Raw genomic sequence first — 15,133 nt, 5'->3', positions numbered from 1 at the left:
AAACTAAAATTTATATAATTAAACATCTTTGAGTAATTTGAAATAACCCGTCAAAATGATGATAATTATAATTTTAAGCAGATTCAAAAAGACTGCTCCGCACCTAGTACAATATGGCAGCGCCCTTGCGGAGTGAAGGTCGTTTGGCGAAGAACCCATCAGGACACATATTTGCCATGGATCACACACTTGCGGTCGGTTTTTATAATCTTTAACATTTCTACAATTAAAAGAATCAAATATCTTTATTGGCACCTCAAAGCTGATGCAGTTATGAGAATCATCGGGATATATTAAATAATGAAATGCTGACTAACAAGCGCCGTGGAATGTGGGAGAGTCTGAAGGTCGAGGAAGAGCAAACACTGGAGTCGTCTGCTTGAAATTGACCATTTCTTGCGTCTGGGATATTCTTTGGTTAGCCAGATTGCGGCCTCGGCTCGTTATTCTGCTGTTGGGTTCCCTGATGTGAAAAGGTATTGAGAAATTGTTTGATTTGTTTATTATTAGATTAATAACAGGCATTTGATTGATTTGACCCCCCCTCCTCAAAACTTGTTAATTGAATTTTCATAGCACCAAATCATACCACAGAATTAAACATGTATATTGACATAGAAAATCATACATATGCTCTAGGCGTTTAGCAATATTTTACTTGAAATGTAATAAGTCATACATGAAGTGACCACCAGCACTGGTTGCCCACAAGTCCCTTATATTAATATCATTCTACATACAGTATTATCATTTTACAGACTGCAGATGAATATATTAATATATCAGCCACACTGAATTTTAAGTGAGATTATCAATATTTCTGAAAGGAACATACTGAGAATGATATTTAAAAATATGTTTATGAATTGAAATACTTCACAAAGGTCTGGTAATATATATATATATATATATATATATATATATATATATATATATATATATATATATATATCTTAATAATTTATCAATTGTTTGTAATTTTAGTGTTCCAGAAACAAACCCAAAAGATGAGTGTCTTACGCAAACTTTCACTTGTAGAAAAATACTTAACTTTAGCACATGTATATAAACAAAGCTTAGCCAGTCAGTTACTGGATGAAGTTCATGTGGTTGGTTGCTGTGGTTGTTGGAGTCAGCAGAAAAGAACATTAATTTACCAGGGTCCTCAGGCCACACCCAAGTACAAAGTATTGAGAGAAACTGACATTTATTTGAATGAGGAGATAAAGGATGATGATCCAGTGGTGCAAAGACTTTATAAAGGTAGATTAGTATTTTAGGGGTTAAATTAATGAAGCAGTTAAGATTTTATTACCACGTCAATGGAGTCTGAACATAGTATGTTGTATGTAATGTTGTATGTAATGCTTTGCTCTGATTGAATCTGCATGATTAAACTGTTTGTTTTTTTATGAGGCTGTTTTCATCAACATGTCATTTTTTAAGATATTTCAATATTTATAAAGCATCCACTAGAAAAGATAAAATTGTGTTAGTTTTTTAGGCACTGTTGTCTTCTTGAAAGGTTTTTGTTGTTATATATTCTAAGTACATGTACTTCTTCATTAGTTTTTTTTGTGTGTGCATTGATGTATTTAAGTCAGACGTACTCTAAATGCATGTTATTATTATAAAAAACCATAACTTGTTGTAATGTAAGAAATAATGTAATAAAGGATGAAATATATTTCAGGTATTAAAAACCAGGAGAGAGGTGCCCTTGCAGAAGGCATTACACTTGTGGAGTCCACACATCCTAAGAAAAAGGCTCAAGCTCAAGTTTTGTTAAGCAAAGTACTTTTATATCTTAGAGAAAGAGATGCTCACAGTCTTCATGGCTCTTTTGGAAGTTCATTTAGGATAGGTACAGCCACGATTCATTCTGATTAATGAATGTTAAAAAAAAAGAAACGTCAGACCTTTTTTTTACATGTAATGACCATGTTAATGACAGTGCGCCTAAGTAAAAACTTATAAGAGGCACATAATTAACAAAGGGAGTGCAGGTATGGTGAGATTGACTTGCAACATCTTTTTTTGTTTGTTTATCATCCCAGTATTATAATTATTGTTACTATTGTTTAAACAGTATGTGAACCTTTGCATATTTTCAGGCTTAATGACATTCCATGGCTTAATTCATATATATATCTTTGTTTAATATCCCAGGTTTGTCTGGACCCCCTGGGGCAGGGAAAAGTACCTTTATTGAAGCCATGGGTAAACACCTGACCTCTGAGGGACACAGGGTGGCTGTTCTGGCTGTAGATCCCTCTTCAAGGACATCAGGAGGTAGAGACACAGGCTGATTGTGCTAGATGTGCTGTGCAGTTGTCATGATCACATCTAACACAATCTGTTTTCTCAACACAGTGGGCCAAAGAATTTCAGATTCAGATAATAATTTTTCAAAATATGGACGACCCTGTGATATTCAATATGTAATTATAAAGTGAAATATTGACAAATGGTTTTTAACACTTCAGATTTCAGTTACTCGATACCAGTGGCTTTTAAGTGTTAAGTGTAAAATAACACATGTGAAAATATGATTTATTTTAAATTCAGTTATTTTAAAATACTTAAAAACTTTGAGCAACCACTGACCTAAAACAAGCAAATACATTTTCCACCAGGTTCGCTGTTGGGTGACAAGACCAGGATGCCTCTGCTGTCGGTGGACTCCCATGCCTACATCCGTCCTTCCCCCAGCTCTGGGACCCTGGGAGGAGTGACCAGGAACACGAATGAGGCCATAGTGTTGTGTGAAGGGAGTGGGTACGATGTCATCCTAGTGGAAACAGTGGGTCAGTGTCATGTGACTAGTGTTAATATGGTGCTTGATGTTTAGAGCGCCTAACACAATGGTTTTGTTTGAATATGTACGTTGTAAAGTGCAGATTGAAAATATACTCATATCAGTGCTTGTTTGTTTAACTTAAAGCAGATACTACATGCAGCATATTCACAATATGTTGATTGTGTTTTTTTTCTTTTTCATGAGTCACAAAATATAAATGCTGCATGTTTATAGTCCAGATGAAGGTCTTGCATCTTGGTAAAATGACATCAAAAAATAACAACAAACCATTAGAACGCAACTTGCAGATACACAGTTATCTGATGAAACTTTCATTTGGTGAATGCTGCCCTGTGCAGACCACTTCATTTACTGTATTTAAATAAAAATTTGTGTGGTGTACATGTATGTCCATTATATGTACATATATATGTAGGTGTCTGTGTATGTGTTCCAGGTGTGGGGCAGTCTGAGGTGGCTGTGGCTGACATGGTGGATATGTTTTGTCTATTGATACCACCAGCTGGTGGGGATGAACTGCAAGGTATAGTGGACACTGATACCAGATTCATTAAAAAGGATAGGCTACCAACATAAATAATGTGATAACACAACAGTTACCTACACTGTGATACATGCAGCTGCTATAAACTGATTCAAAAATACTTTCTTAGGACAACAGTCAACTAAGCATTACTTCCTCTCCAATAGTTAAAGGTATTTTGTTTACTTATGCCGAAACAGTAGTGCATGCAATATAGTTTTGTGAAGTTGACAGTTGATAACTGGTCTGATTTCTATCATTTTTATGACTGTTAATAGTACATTTTGTTTTGACATTGGAATGAAGCAAAGCAGAATCCCATATGGCTCTCTGAACTTGAGATCTTACATTTTGTTGTATGTTAACATTTTATAATACACCTTTTAATGTGGCAAGGGCAGCATATTAAGGTTATTTTGTTTCCCTTAGATACATGTAGTTGATTTTCATTTATACCAAAAGTATAGAATTCCATAGGTGTAATTTTAAAGTTAGAGATGGGTATTCTAGTGGTTATAGTGTTCCGTGTTTTATTCCAGGTCTTAAGAAAGGTATAGTAGAGCTGGCTGATCTAGTGGTTGTAAACAAGTCAGATGGAGACCTGCTACCAGCAGCCAGGATAATACAGTCAGAATACATGAGTGCCCTCAAGTTTATCAGGAAGAGGTCTAAAAATTGGAATCCATTGGTAAGTCTGCTGTGTGCTTGAATGTTCATGTGTACACAGGTTGAGAATTTCTAGATTAAAAAGGCTCAAGAAAGATCGGAGTTTGAATTTTTTCTCACAAATTTCAAGTAATTGATAAACATTTAAGTGAGGACAGCCTTTTGTTGACTTAAGGGAGATAATAAGACGCAACTTTAAGTGACACTTATGTCTTTAATAGATAGTAGTTGGCTGAGAAAAATAAAGCTGTAATCTTGGGCTTTCATGAAATAATTCATATGAAACAATTCTAAGTTATCTTGTATGAGTAAGTTACAAAATTGATAAAATACTGTAGTTCTGGGGAATCTGCACCGTTTCGTGTTGTTAATGAAATGAACCACCTCCTCTCCCCAGGTATTAAGAATATCCTCAAAAACCAAGGACGGCATTCCTGAGCTGTGGTTGAAGATGTGCGAGTTCAAACAGGTCATGTTAGCGGTGACGGAGTTCCAGAAGAAAAGAGAAGACCAGCTGAAGATCTGGATGTGGAGCAGCATCAAGGACAATATCATGGACATCTTCACCAGACACCCATCAGTGCAGGCTCAGAAGGACGAACTGGAGCACCTGGTCACCAGCCGGATCATGACGCCGGGGTTCGCTGCCGATATATTGCTGAAGAAATTTATGTATCACGGGGAAGAGGACGTGAAGCATTTATTGGAGACACAGTCGAAGCACAAACAATGATGGTGCTTATATTTATCCATATGCACCTACATTCTTTGTTACAAGTGAGAGTAGGGTGCAGAGTATATGGAAAGAAAAGTCACAACTGATGTTGTTATTATGGATGCTTTGGTGTAAATATATACAGTAATAAACTTGTTATTGCTTCTGTGGGAGCATGACTGACATGACTGAATACTTAAGCATGGAGACAACTTCACAGTTACAAAATGCAAGTGATATGAGCATGAGGAGTGAGTATACAGGAAGAAAAGTCACAACAAATGAAGATATGTATTCATTTTGAATGATTTGGTATTCAGTGTTGTGTAGGTGTATTCATTAACTAAGACCCCATTCCCATAGATTAGATCGATCCAACTAGATCGACCTAACTCCCTGGGGGTTCATGCTAAATGGCTGTCAGCCGAGCGGGCACGAAAGTTAATTACTCCCTTACAGCTTGTAGTAGGCGGGACTGACATTTAAGCCGGATTATCTGACAGTAATCTAGTGAGACTCCCCACAGGGATAGATGAATCTAAAATCTATGGGAATGCGCCCTAAGTATTACTTAGTATTTCATCTGCAGGTTCAGAGAAGAGTGAGGGCAATTTCATATTTTTCCTCCATGAAAAACCTTCAACTTTACTTGTTACTCACACACACACACAAAGAAAGGTAACCTTAGTGATTGTCCCTCATATTAAAAACTGTCAATCTGAATTAGATGCAGATGAAGATGCTTTGGAATGGTAAAGGTACTGCAGAGGAGAAAAACCCTGTGGATTGGCACAAAAATCACAGATTTTTGTGATTTTTGTATGATTGTGAATTTATCCACGGAGCTGAGGCTGACTTGGATGAAGTTCACATAAAATTAAAGCATCAAGCACCGACTTTAGTTACAGGATTGGCACAGTATAGTAAGGCTTATTGCTAAAGATGGTCCCAGAATGAGAGTGATTTAATGTCAAAGTACTAATAAACTGTTGTTGAAGTTTTTAAGACCCCTGTATAAAGTTAACTTGTGCAATGTATTGCTGACAGTGCAACGTTGTTGTTTAGTGGTGTTAATACAGTATTAGTGAGGTGTTATTGTCACTGTCATGATACTGCTATGAGATGCATTATTTATCAGTCACAGTGTTGGGTGACTGCTGTAACATGACATGTGCTGGTTATATTTTTGTATAAATGCTTAGCATAGCAGTGCTTTTAATTTATTATTACAGAGTTTTAATTTATGTTGTAAAAAGCTGGGTCTGATTCAAGTTAAGAGAGTTGATAAATATGTTGTTGATATATGTTATTAGGTATTGGTGGAGAGACGTCGTTTTTTAATTTGTGAACAATTTGTACATTTTCCAGTGTAAATCTAGGGTTTATGAAAAGTTACATATGCACAAATATGGCTATACATAAATGATCATAGAAGGTGCAAGCAAACTAACAAACAAACAAACAAACAAACAAAAACGTTGTTGTGTTTTGAGTAAAATTAAAAAAAGTATTGGAGGTGTCAGTATGATAAACTAAACTTTGATTTAAAAAAAATGAATAATCAATGTCTCATTCTTATTTTTTAAATTGATAAAAACATGTTTAGAGTATTTTGGATAATTATACTTCAAGTATGTTAAAAAAAGAACATATCACAGTTCATACAGTAGGCCAATTTTTTTTTAAAGAATAAAATGCTTAGTTTTTTCTGACACCCTGTATATGGCACAGTACTCCTATCACTGTTCAATATCTTGGGAGTCATTGACTTACTACAACAGTTCTTTAGGCCTATGTGTACAGGGAGATACCATGAAAATAGAAGTCAAAATTAACTTTAAGCTAGTCATCTCCTCTGTTAGGTTATGTATTTACTTAACATACATGTGTATAATTCTTTTCGGTAACATTGATTGTGGGGAAGTTGAACGAAGGATTGATGACGGAAAATGTGTCATTTATTTGTCGCCTTTTAATCATTGCATAAATGTCTCATTGTGGAAGAAGTTTGCAGTTGTACTTTTTCCAGTCTTTGCGGTCACTTCTTTATATATTAAATAAAAACTTATTTAATGGTAGTGACTGAAATGGGAGGGAAATCAATTTTTTTTGCATTATGCAATTAGTTCTGAAATAATGTGTATTGAAAGTATTAATATCAGTTTAATGTAGTAATATGTAACTAAGAATTAGTTTTAGCTAGGCCATGAAAATGTGGCAAATTAGTAGATAGACAAAATATTGCATTACTGTTTTATTTTTAAATGTAATTTTAATTATTAAAAATTCATCATGAATATGAAAAGATTTTGTTCTTTGCACAAAATAGAATTTTTTTAAATTGAAAGGAGTAAAGCACACGTAATACCAACAATGGATGCAAAAGTGCCACATTTTAAGTTAAATGCTGTTTAGAAAAAAAAACAAGAATTATTAAGCAGCATAACTGCAGCAAACATTTAGTTAATTCCCAAGTGTTTGTAGGTAGTGTCATAGATATAAGAAAAAATGAAAGCAGTTTATAGCTGTTAATGATCTACAGCTTATGGGATTTAACAAGACTGAAGCACAAAATACAAAACACGCCTACTTGGCTGAAAAAGACTAGGGTCTTTCTTGTATAGCAACGCAAAGAAATTGACACGCAATTTCGCCATTCTACTATTTGTTTGATATGATAACAATAATAATAATAATTATTATTATTATTACATTGTATGAGATCATTATAATCTATGTTCCAGTACAGAAATGAATTGTTTTGAAAAATGATAATAATAAAAACAATAATGATTTACTCTACAATAATACATTGTTAAAATGTACATAAGAAACTGATTTCCGTCAAAACTTTTGAGGGACAAATACACTGAAAATTAAAACTAGTATTTATTTAGATGGATTTCAACTTTCATAAAGCGCAAGATGTATACTATACTATACTAGTCCACAGTGTTATTTTGTTATTATTATTATTAAGAAAGGCACGTTGTGCGATACAGTGTACATGTAAGCCAGCCAGCGTTCAGAGTTATTTTTGTGCCTGTTTTGTCAACAGCGCTAGCAAGTTTATCATTATTTATTCGTAGAAAATTGAAGCTTGCTTGAAAATTGCTTCCATTTATACCTTCTTTACAATAAAGGAGAGAAATATTGCTATATATATAGGTTTTTGTGTTATTTAAAGGTTTTGTTTTGAATTAGGAAATGTTATTAAAAATTTCAATTTTGTATTAACTAGCCATATAATTCATTTTGGTTATGTGATGAAAACATAATAAATATAATTCGTCCCTTTTTGTATTTAAGGCGTATATATCGTCGGGTGCCACTTTGGTAGGTGAAAATGACATTAAGCGCAATTCCCAATTTATATATGACAAAGTAAAAGAGGGAAGTCGCTTGAACATACTAGTGCATGTTGCTTTTCCATTTCAGTTAAAGCCCGTTCACGAAAATAGACCCAATACATGTACAAATAAAGAAACGCATTGAAAAGGGTGCCCTTTGTTGTTAACAAACAACACTTGTATTCACTGCACCAAACACCTTTCATAAAGCTCTCCTACCATTTAAACATTTACCTGTGCCGCTACTGTTATTTAATGAAGAGCGAAATCAATTGTTGGCAGGTATTATGGAAGAACTTTGTTTCAGAGTTCAGTGTCACGAACCCTGTATCGCGGTTAAGGGTTCCCCTTGATGAGCTGACACGAGGGGCCTCTACACAAAGACCGTCCTGTAGGAACATTTGTGGCATGTTTTCAATACCCCTCCCCTGCACGTATGCTGCTAGCCTTATGGTAAAACAATGAAGGCTGAACTTTTTGATTTAACCAGTTCGTGGTTTTGGTCTGGCGTTGAACCCTGCGCGTTGCTCCAAGGCAGTGAGTTGCGCACTAACAGACGCTGGCCGTCTCCATGACTGCCGACAACTGAGATTAAGTAAAACAAAACATATGATGTAAGATGATGTGTAGGCTAGCATGATGTAGAGAACAGATAGTAAGTATTATAATAATTGTCAGAGTGATACCACTGCTTTAATTTAATCCCGGTATGTGGCAAAGAAAACATATATTGTATGTATTATATACTATCATATACGGTATTATATACGATGGACTAGTGCTTATGTGACCAATTTATTACAGGTTTGCCCATATGTTGAATTGTAACTGTTGGAAAGGAGTTGCTTATTGCTTTTTAAAAAGCCCTCACGAAGGTTAAAATAAATATATATATAATGCATGAAAAGTGTGAAATGTATTTAACTCTCCGTCAACCAGTGCTAGCTAGGGCTCTAGATCTAGTTTAGCTGGTCGCGTGTTGTTGACTAAATTTATTGTATTGATAAATTTGGAAGTTTCTACATAACATTACAAAAATGCTACCAAAAAGGGAACATTGTCCCGAGAGAGAGGAAGTTAATTTTATTTTCTGAAATTTAACGCGTGTATTACGTAATATTAAGGAATTGTTCGGATTAACCACCCTCGGGTTTCTTATACATCTCAAGTAAGACTCCCACGGTGATCCAGTTTTACACGTCCTAAAATCAATGTCATTGATTACATCGTCGGTAATAACACCAATGTCAAAGGTGCCGGTGTCTTCATAATTTTGAAAATTATTTTTAAGCTGTAATGCAGGTTCTTAAAAATGATATACAATTAAATCTAGGTCCTCACGTTTTAAAATTGTAATTCCGGTAGACCTGTGGTATTGGTTTTTTACAACGCATCTGGTATGCTTGCCCTAACACTGCACTGTTTTAGCTATTAGTAGGTCATTAACATAATTTATCACTGTTATTTACGAGGTACCACTGGACAGACAGGAGCATGTTTAGCCTGGACCGTACTTCAGCTAGGGAAAAATACATATCGATTCTTTAAAAAATCTCCTTTGCACAGTCTTGTAATGACTAGTTAGTTTTTATTAAACATTTTATATAATGGTAACACATGCAGGCGAAGTTGACAGTTGGAATCTTTCAGCAGTGTGACACACATATACAGATATCTTGAAAAAATATCATGAAAATTAGGCACTAGCTAGTGTAAGACGAAAAAATATTTTCTTTTAATGATTTAAATAAAAATTAAAGGGCAACCGATTTACTTGCAGTATGGCTGACATCTATTTATTTCTTCAATGACTTCAATAATTATAATATAACAATTTTGCTTATTCCATCATCCTTTTCTTTCAGGTAAAACAGAAGACGGTTCTTTTCAGATACCACAGATAAAAATCCAAAATGGCGGACGGCAGGCGTCTTATAGATCGCATGAAGAAGAAAGACCATAAGGGAGTGAAGGATATTCTCGACATAATGGACAATGACAGAGTGAAGCACCTCTGTGTCACCCGCCCCTTTGACAAGGACGGCATCACCCCCTTTCACGCAGCTGCCGGTTACGGTGGGCCAGCCCTGTTGGAGTACGTCCTGGATACCGTTCTCAGCCCTCCCAACGCCGTTGATATAGACATCGACATGCTGGCCGACGCTCAGGTGTACAATGCACGGGGAAATAAAGTCCGCATCGCCAAACTCTCCACCTGCTTACACATAGCGACGCGACTTGGCCAAGCACAGAATGTTAAGTTGCTGCTGGAGCGAGGAGCGAACAGTAGTAAACGTGATAGCCAGCAATGTCTGCCCCTTCACTACGCCGTCGCTGAGAAACAGGTCGCCATTGCCAAGATCCTGCTCCAGCGAGACCACAAGGGGAAGACTCTGGACATCGAGAACGGACAGGGTGATCTCCCCATACACTTAGCCGTTAAGAAAAGCTGTTTGGCTGTTCTGGAAGATCTTCTTGATCGACGCGCTGACGTCAATGGTAGAGACAAACGTCACGCCACTGCTCTCCATTACGCCAGCAAGAACGGACAATACGATATTGTGACTTTACTCTGCGGACGCGGCGCCGATCTTAACGCAAAAGACGAAGACGACAACGCTCCAATCCACTACGCTGTGCAGAATGGCTACCTTAACGTCGTAGAAGAATTGCTCAAAAAGGGTTGTGACCCGAATATCCGTGACAAGGACAAGCGGTCTGCCCTTCACCTGGCCGTCCTGAGGAAAACAGGCCCTCAAAAAGAACTAGTCAAATGCCTTATTGGGTTAGGCTGCGATCCCAATGCTCAAGACGACGACGGCAGTACGCCGTTGCACATTTGTTGTCTCCTCGGTCGCTTTGAGACCGTTGATATATTAAAGAGCGCTGCAAAAACAAACTTAAATCTGACAAATAAGCGCGGAGAGACGCCGATGCATCTGGCCTGCAGACACGACTACATCAATGTCGTTAAGCTCCTCCTGAAAGCCACAAACGAACGCTCCCCACCGGACCTAACTATACGGGACTTGGACAACAAAGTTGCTGTACAGTACGCTGGTAATAAGGATATTATAGAGATGGTGATGCGGCAGATGCGACTGACCACACCATCCGTGGAGTTCACAAAAGTCCCAACGGAAGAAGAAATGGCCGCGGCGGAGATCAAAGGTTTACACGGCCGAGTAACCAAATTAGGAACCGAACTCGAACAAATGGGCAAAGACCATAAAAACGTACAAAGTGCTCACGCCAAGCTTCAGTCCGATACTAAGGAAGGCATAGAAGCGCTGAGTAAACGGATAACCGGCCTCGAGATCAAACTAAGCGAGCATATTGCCCTGGATGACAAAGTGAAGCACCTGGAACACAAGCTGGACCGTTTGAATCGAGAAATGAGCCATCTCAAGAAATACCAGGACAAGCGAGTCCAGAGAATCGGCAAGGAATTGGTGGAACTCAAGGAAAACCAAGTGACGACGACATGGAAAGACGTGGGTGAACCACTGGCTACTACCATTATGGACGTGGTTGCCGACATGTTGGGGACAGACTGGGGTAAAGTGTACTCGAGGCTTATGTTTGCCGTAGGCCGTGGGAACAACGTCATTCCTAGGATTAAACAGCTCGAACGCAAGTATAAAGACGATCCTTACCGGCAAGCTTTAGACGCGTTGAGTGGATGGAGAAACGCGAGTGGATTATATTTAAATGCTCTGGAACTGCTGAAAGCATTGGACGCCAGCGGGAGAAGGGATATAGTTGAAGCTATCCAAATCATGGTCAAGGAAACCCGAACAAAATTTGGGTCCACACTGAGTTTAAAAGAGACATAGATAATGTTTACATCGGATTTTCTTATGTTGCCGTCTTGTTTACCATGTAGATATCTGAAGGGTCATAGAAAACAATGAAAGAGAAAAATCAAAATTTTCCTTAGTATCTTATTATACAACCATCTTCGAGATAATCAGAATCAAAATATTTGAATTTTCGTCTGCAGTAAAATTTTATTATTATCATTATTATTATTATTATTATTATTATTATTATCATTATTATTATTATTATTATTATTATTATTATTATTATAGAATGAATATAGGCCTACTGCATATCATGCCAATTCGTTATTAGTTGGAGACATGTGGAACATTTTGCATCTTTTCTGTATCACTTTTACTTTAACTGAATAAATTTGTTAAATAGAAGTTTGTAGTCTTCTTTAATCTCGCATATTATATAAATATCTTTAAGATTCTGAAATGGATTTAGATGTTTGCAGTTTGCAAATCATAGGCGGGTCTGGCAAAGAGGGGACGCATGTCCTTCGTCTGGCCACCCACACAAAATGTAAATGTATAATTATTTCATTTTAGCACCTGATATCAGAGAGTTTGTTTTACATTGTCCAATTGAACTGAGCCAGCACAGATAGAAATCCGGTTCGGATTTTTCTGATCATGCAGGCTTTCACTTACCGTCTACTCTCTATCATGGGGGACTCTCTGTCACGTTACACCGTTAATCTCGACCTGAAGAATATTGTAAACCTCCGGGACCTTTATTATCATCCAGATACTGAAATTGAGTTAATTAATACAATTAATACTATTTGTTAATTATTTCTCTTGCCGGAGATTGTAGGCCTACTGAGTGCTTTTCTTCTTAAAATGAAATCATAAAGAATGCTTAAAGGATGAAATATCAGGGAGCCGTGCATTCGTCATAAAACAATACTTCAAAATCATTCTCCTACAATATTTTATGCACGTACAGTAGTCTGTTAATAATTATTTTATTTTATCATTTGCTCCAGTATTGATAAAGTACGTCATACCTGTACCATTGTCAGCCCGACCTTAATGACCTGAGATAAAGCATTGTAAAATTTTATTATTATTATTATTATTATTATTATTATTATTATTATTATTATTATTATAGAATGAATATACTGCATATTATGCCAATTTAACTGAATAAATTTGTTAAATAGTAGTTTGTAGTCTTCTTTAATCTCTCATATTATATAAATTTCTTTATGATTCTGAAATGGATTTCGCATATTATATAAATTTTATCCTTTGCTCCAGTATTGATAAAGTACGTCATACCTGTAGCGCTGTCAGCCCGACCTTAATGACCTGAGATAAAGCATTGCCAGTTACGTCTGCGCATTAGATGTGGACTTTACCTTAATTGATAACAAACATACCTCAAAATAGGAGGTGACTACAGGTTTTTGTTACTGAGCTGGACATTCCCTGTTTCCTTGCCTGGTTGATTGGAAATCTTTATAGGTATGACATGCATATTTTAGATTTGGAAAATAACAGAATTGTTGTTTATGTACTGCATGCGCTGTTAACATTATCAGGACAGTTAGGGGGTTGAGAATCATCTTCAAGCATTGATTTGAACTGAAGTAAAATAATTTAGTGAGTTTCACATGACTCGATGTTATGCCCTGAAGCTGCGTTCATTTACATGTAAAACAGTTTAAGAAATCCTTCAAGAGACAGGCTCCGTGGTTCAAACTTGACCTTCGGTTAAATGCATTCTCTCGTTATCTCTCTGTTGAAACGTTATCATTCGTTTTTATAACAAAGGATTGACTTAACGACGTGTAAATTACATTTATCACGTGGGCGAAGGTCTTTGTTTGACCAGTTCTTGCAGTTTAATTATTTTAGTAATGGTATACTGTTAATTAATTATTTCTCTTGTCGGAGATTTCACCAAGTGCTTTTCTTCTTAAATTGAAATCACTGAAATTGTTTTATACCCCCGTCACACTAGAGGCGGAATAAGCAAGAATGCCGTCGGAAAGACAATTCTTTGTGCGTTCCTGGATATTTGAAGAGCATTCTAAAAATTCCGAGTGCATTCCAAATATTTTTACCCAATCTTGTGGCCGGCCCGAATGTTTTGCTCCTGTTAAAAACTTTCGAAGTGCATTCCAAGTGGAAAATCATTGAATGACATTTGAATAGTATTCTAACTGCACTATGACTGCATTCTTAATATTCTCACAGCATTTCAACAGCATTCGAAACATTCTGATCACATTCGAGGGAGAACCGAAATGCCAAGACATTTCAAATCCTGCTAGAATGAGCCAGGATGCAACTCGAATGCATCTAGATCCTACTTCAGCCAGCAATCGAACTACACTCTTACTGCATTCAAAGTGTTTTCTAAATATTCTGACTGCATTCAGACATCATCATTGATATTCCTAGTTTTCCAGCTACATTTGAGAGCAAATACAGCCGAAATGTGCACGAATGTGAGTATTCCAACGGCAATCTACAAGAATTTAGATCAATTTGAAATTTCTTCCCGAATGCAGTACGAATTTTTTAATTAAGTCATTCCGGCTTGGTCTGCTACCCTAGGTTCTAATTTCCGGTATTGCCAGCTCGATCTTGATTTCATATATAACCCATATCAGCAATACCAGCTGGCTCTAGTGATCACCGACAAACTGTGGGCTCTCTTCTTCAAAACTTTTGCCTGGGGCGCTTCCATATTTGGAAGTCACACGTCACACGTCACAGCTCTGTCCGCCTGAATCCACATTTGGAAGTCATAAGTCTCGTACGTCAGGTTTGGCCGCCTTGAGCTGCCTTTCCCACCTTGCGCTGACGTTATCTCGTGCAGACGAGACAAGAAGCAAAGTGGCTGACGCAGAGTTAGAAGTTTGAATTAAGAATATCTTGCAGCCGAAAGTCAGTGCCACAATACAAGCAACATTCTGCTTTAAAAACTGATTTTGGTATAACCATTGCGCAGCCCTTAAAGAGGTATCGGGCATACAGTGTAGCTGTCAAACTTGGCACACAGCAAGCACGTGTATTGTGTTCATACCTCCAGGGGCAAACGTTTTTTGATAAGCAAAAATACAGAAACATTGAATACATCTTTTGTTTTCGACGAATATCATTTCTTTTTTCACTTTACTTCTTAAATACAGTAAATAAAGTTAAATAAAGCAGAATTAAATCTGTTTTACGTTTCAATTTGGTTTAATGATATTCAGCTGCAGATTCACT

General features: G+C 36.7%; 2 protein-coding genes across 3 annotated transcripts; both read left to right on the top strand.

Annotated features, from left to right (window-relative positions):
- The first annotated feature begins 106 nt into the window (after positions 1 to 106).
- On the top strand, positions 107 to 7,886 carry LOC106158714 (methylmalonic aciduria type A homolog, mitochondrial). Of its 2 annotated transcripts, none has more exons than XM_087009181.1 (8): positions 107 to 194; positions 985 to 1,263; positions 1,694 to 1,864; positions 2,170 to 2,292; positions 2,637 to 2,807; positions 3,258 to 3,344; positions 3,884 to 4,032; positions 4,408 to 7,886. In XM_087009181.1, the coding sequence occupies exons 2-8, from the start codon at positions 1,008 to 1,010 to the stop codon at positions 4,741 to 4,743; spliced, it is 1,293 nt and encodes a 430-aa protein (XP_086865307.1). In that variant the 5' UTR covers positions 107 to 194; positions 985 to 1,007; the 3' UTR covers positions 4,744 to 7,886. The 2 variants fall into 2 exon arrangements, with proteins under 2 accessions (XP_086865307.1, XP_013390249.3); XM_013534795.3 differs by having other exon boundaries at positions 107 to 476.
- Positions 7,887 to 9,951: 2,065 nt separating this feature from the next.
- On the top strand, positions 9,952 to 12,109 carry LOC147763226 (uncharacterized). The gene has a single exon (XM_087008960.1). It carries the CDS (start codon positions 9,989 to 9,991, stop codon positions 11,909 to 11,911), a length of 1,923 nt encoding a protein of 640 aa, XP_086865086.1. The 5' UTR covers positions 9,952 to 9,988; the 3' UTR covers positions 11,912 to 12,109.
- The last annotated feature ends 3,024 nt before the right edge of the window (positions 12,110 to 15,133 follow it).

The sequence above is a fragment of the Lingula anatina genome, chromosome 3 (genome assembly GCF_051362555.1).
Source record: "Lingula anatina isolate TDL-2025a chromosome 3, LinAna3.0, whole genome shotgun sequence".
Lineage (NCBI taxonomy): Eukaryota > Metazoa > Brachiopoda > Lingulata > Lingulida > Lingulidae > Lingula > Lingula anatina.
The sequence above is the reverse complement of the archived record's forward strand: the minus strand, read 5'-3'. Positions and strand labels throughout refer to the sequence as shown.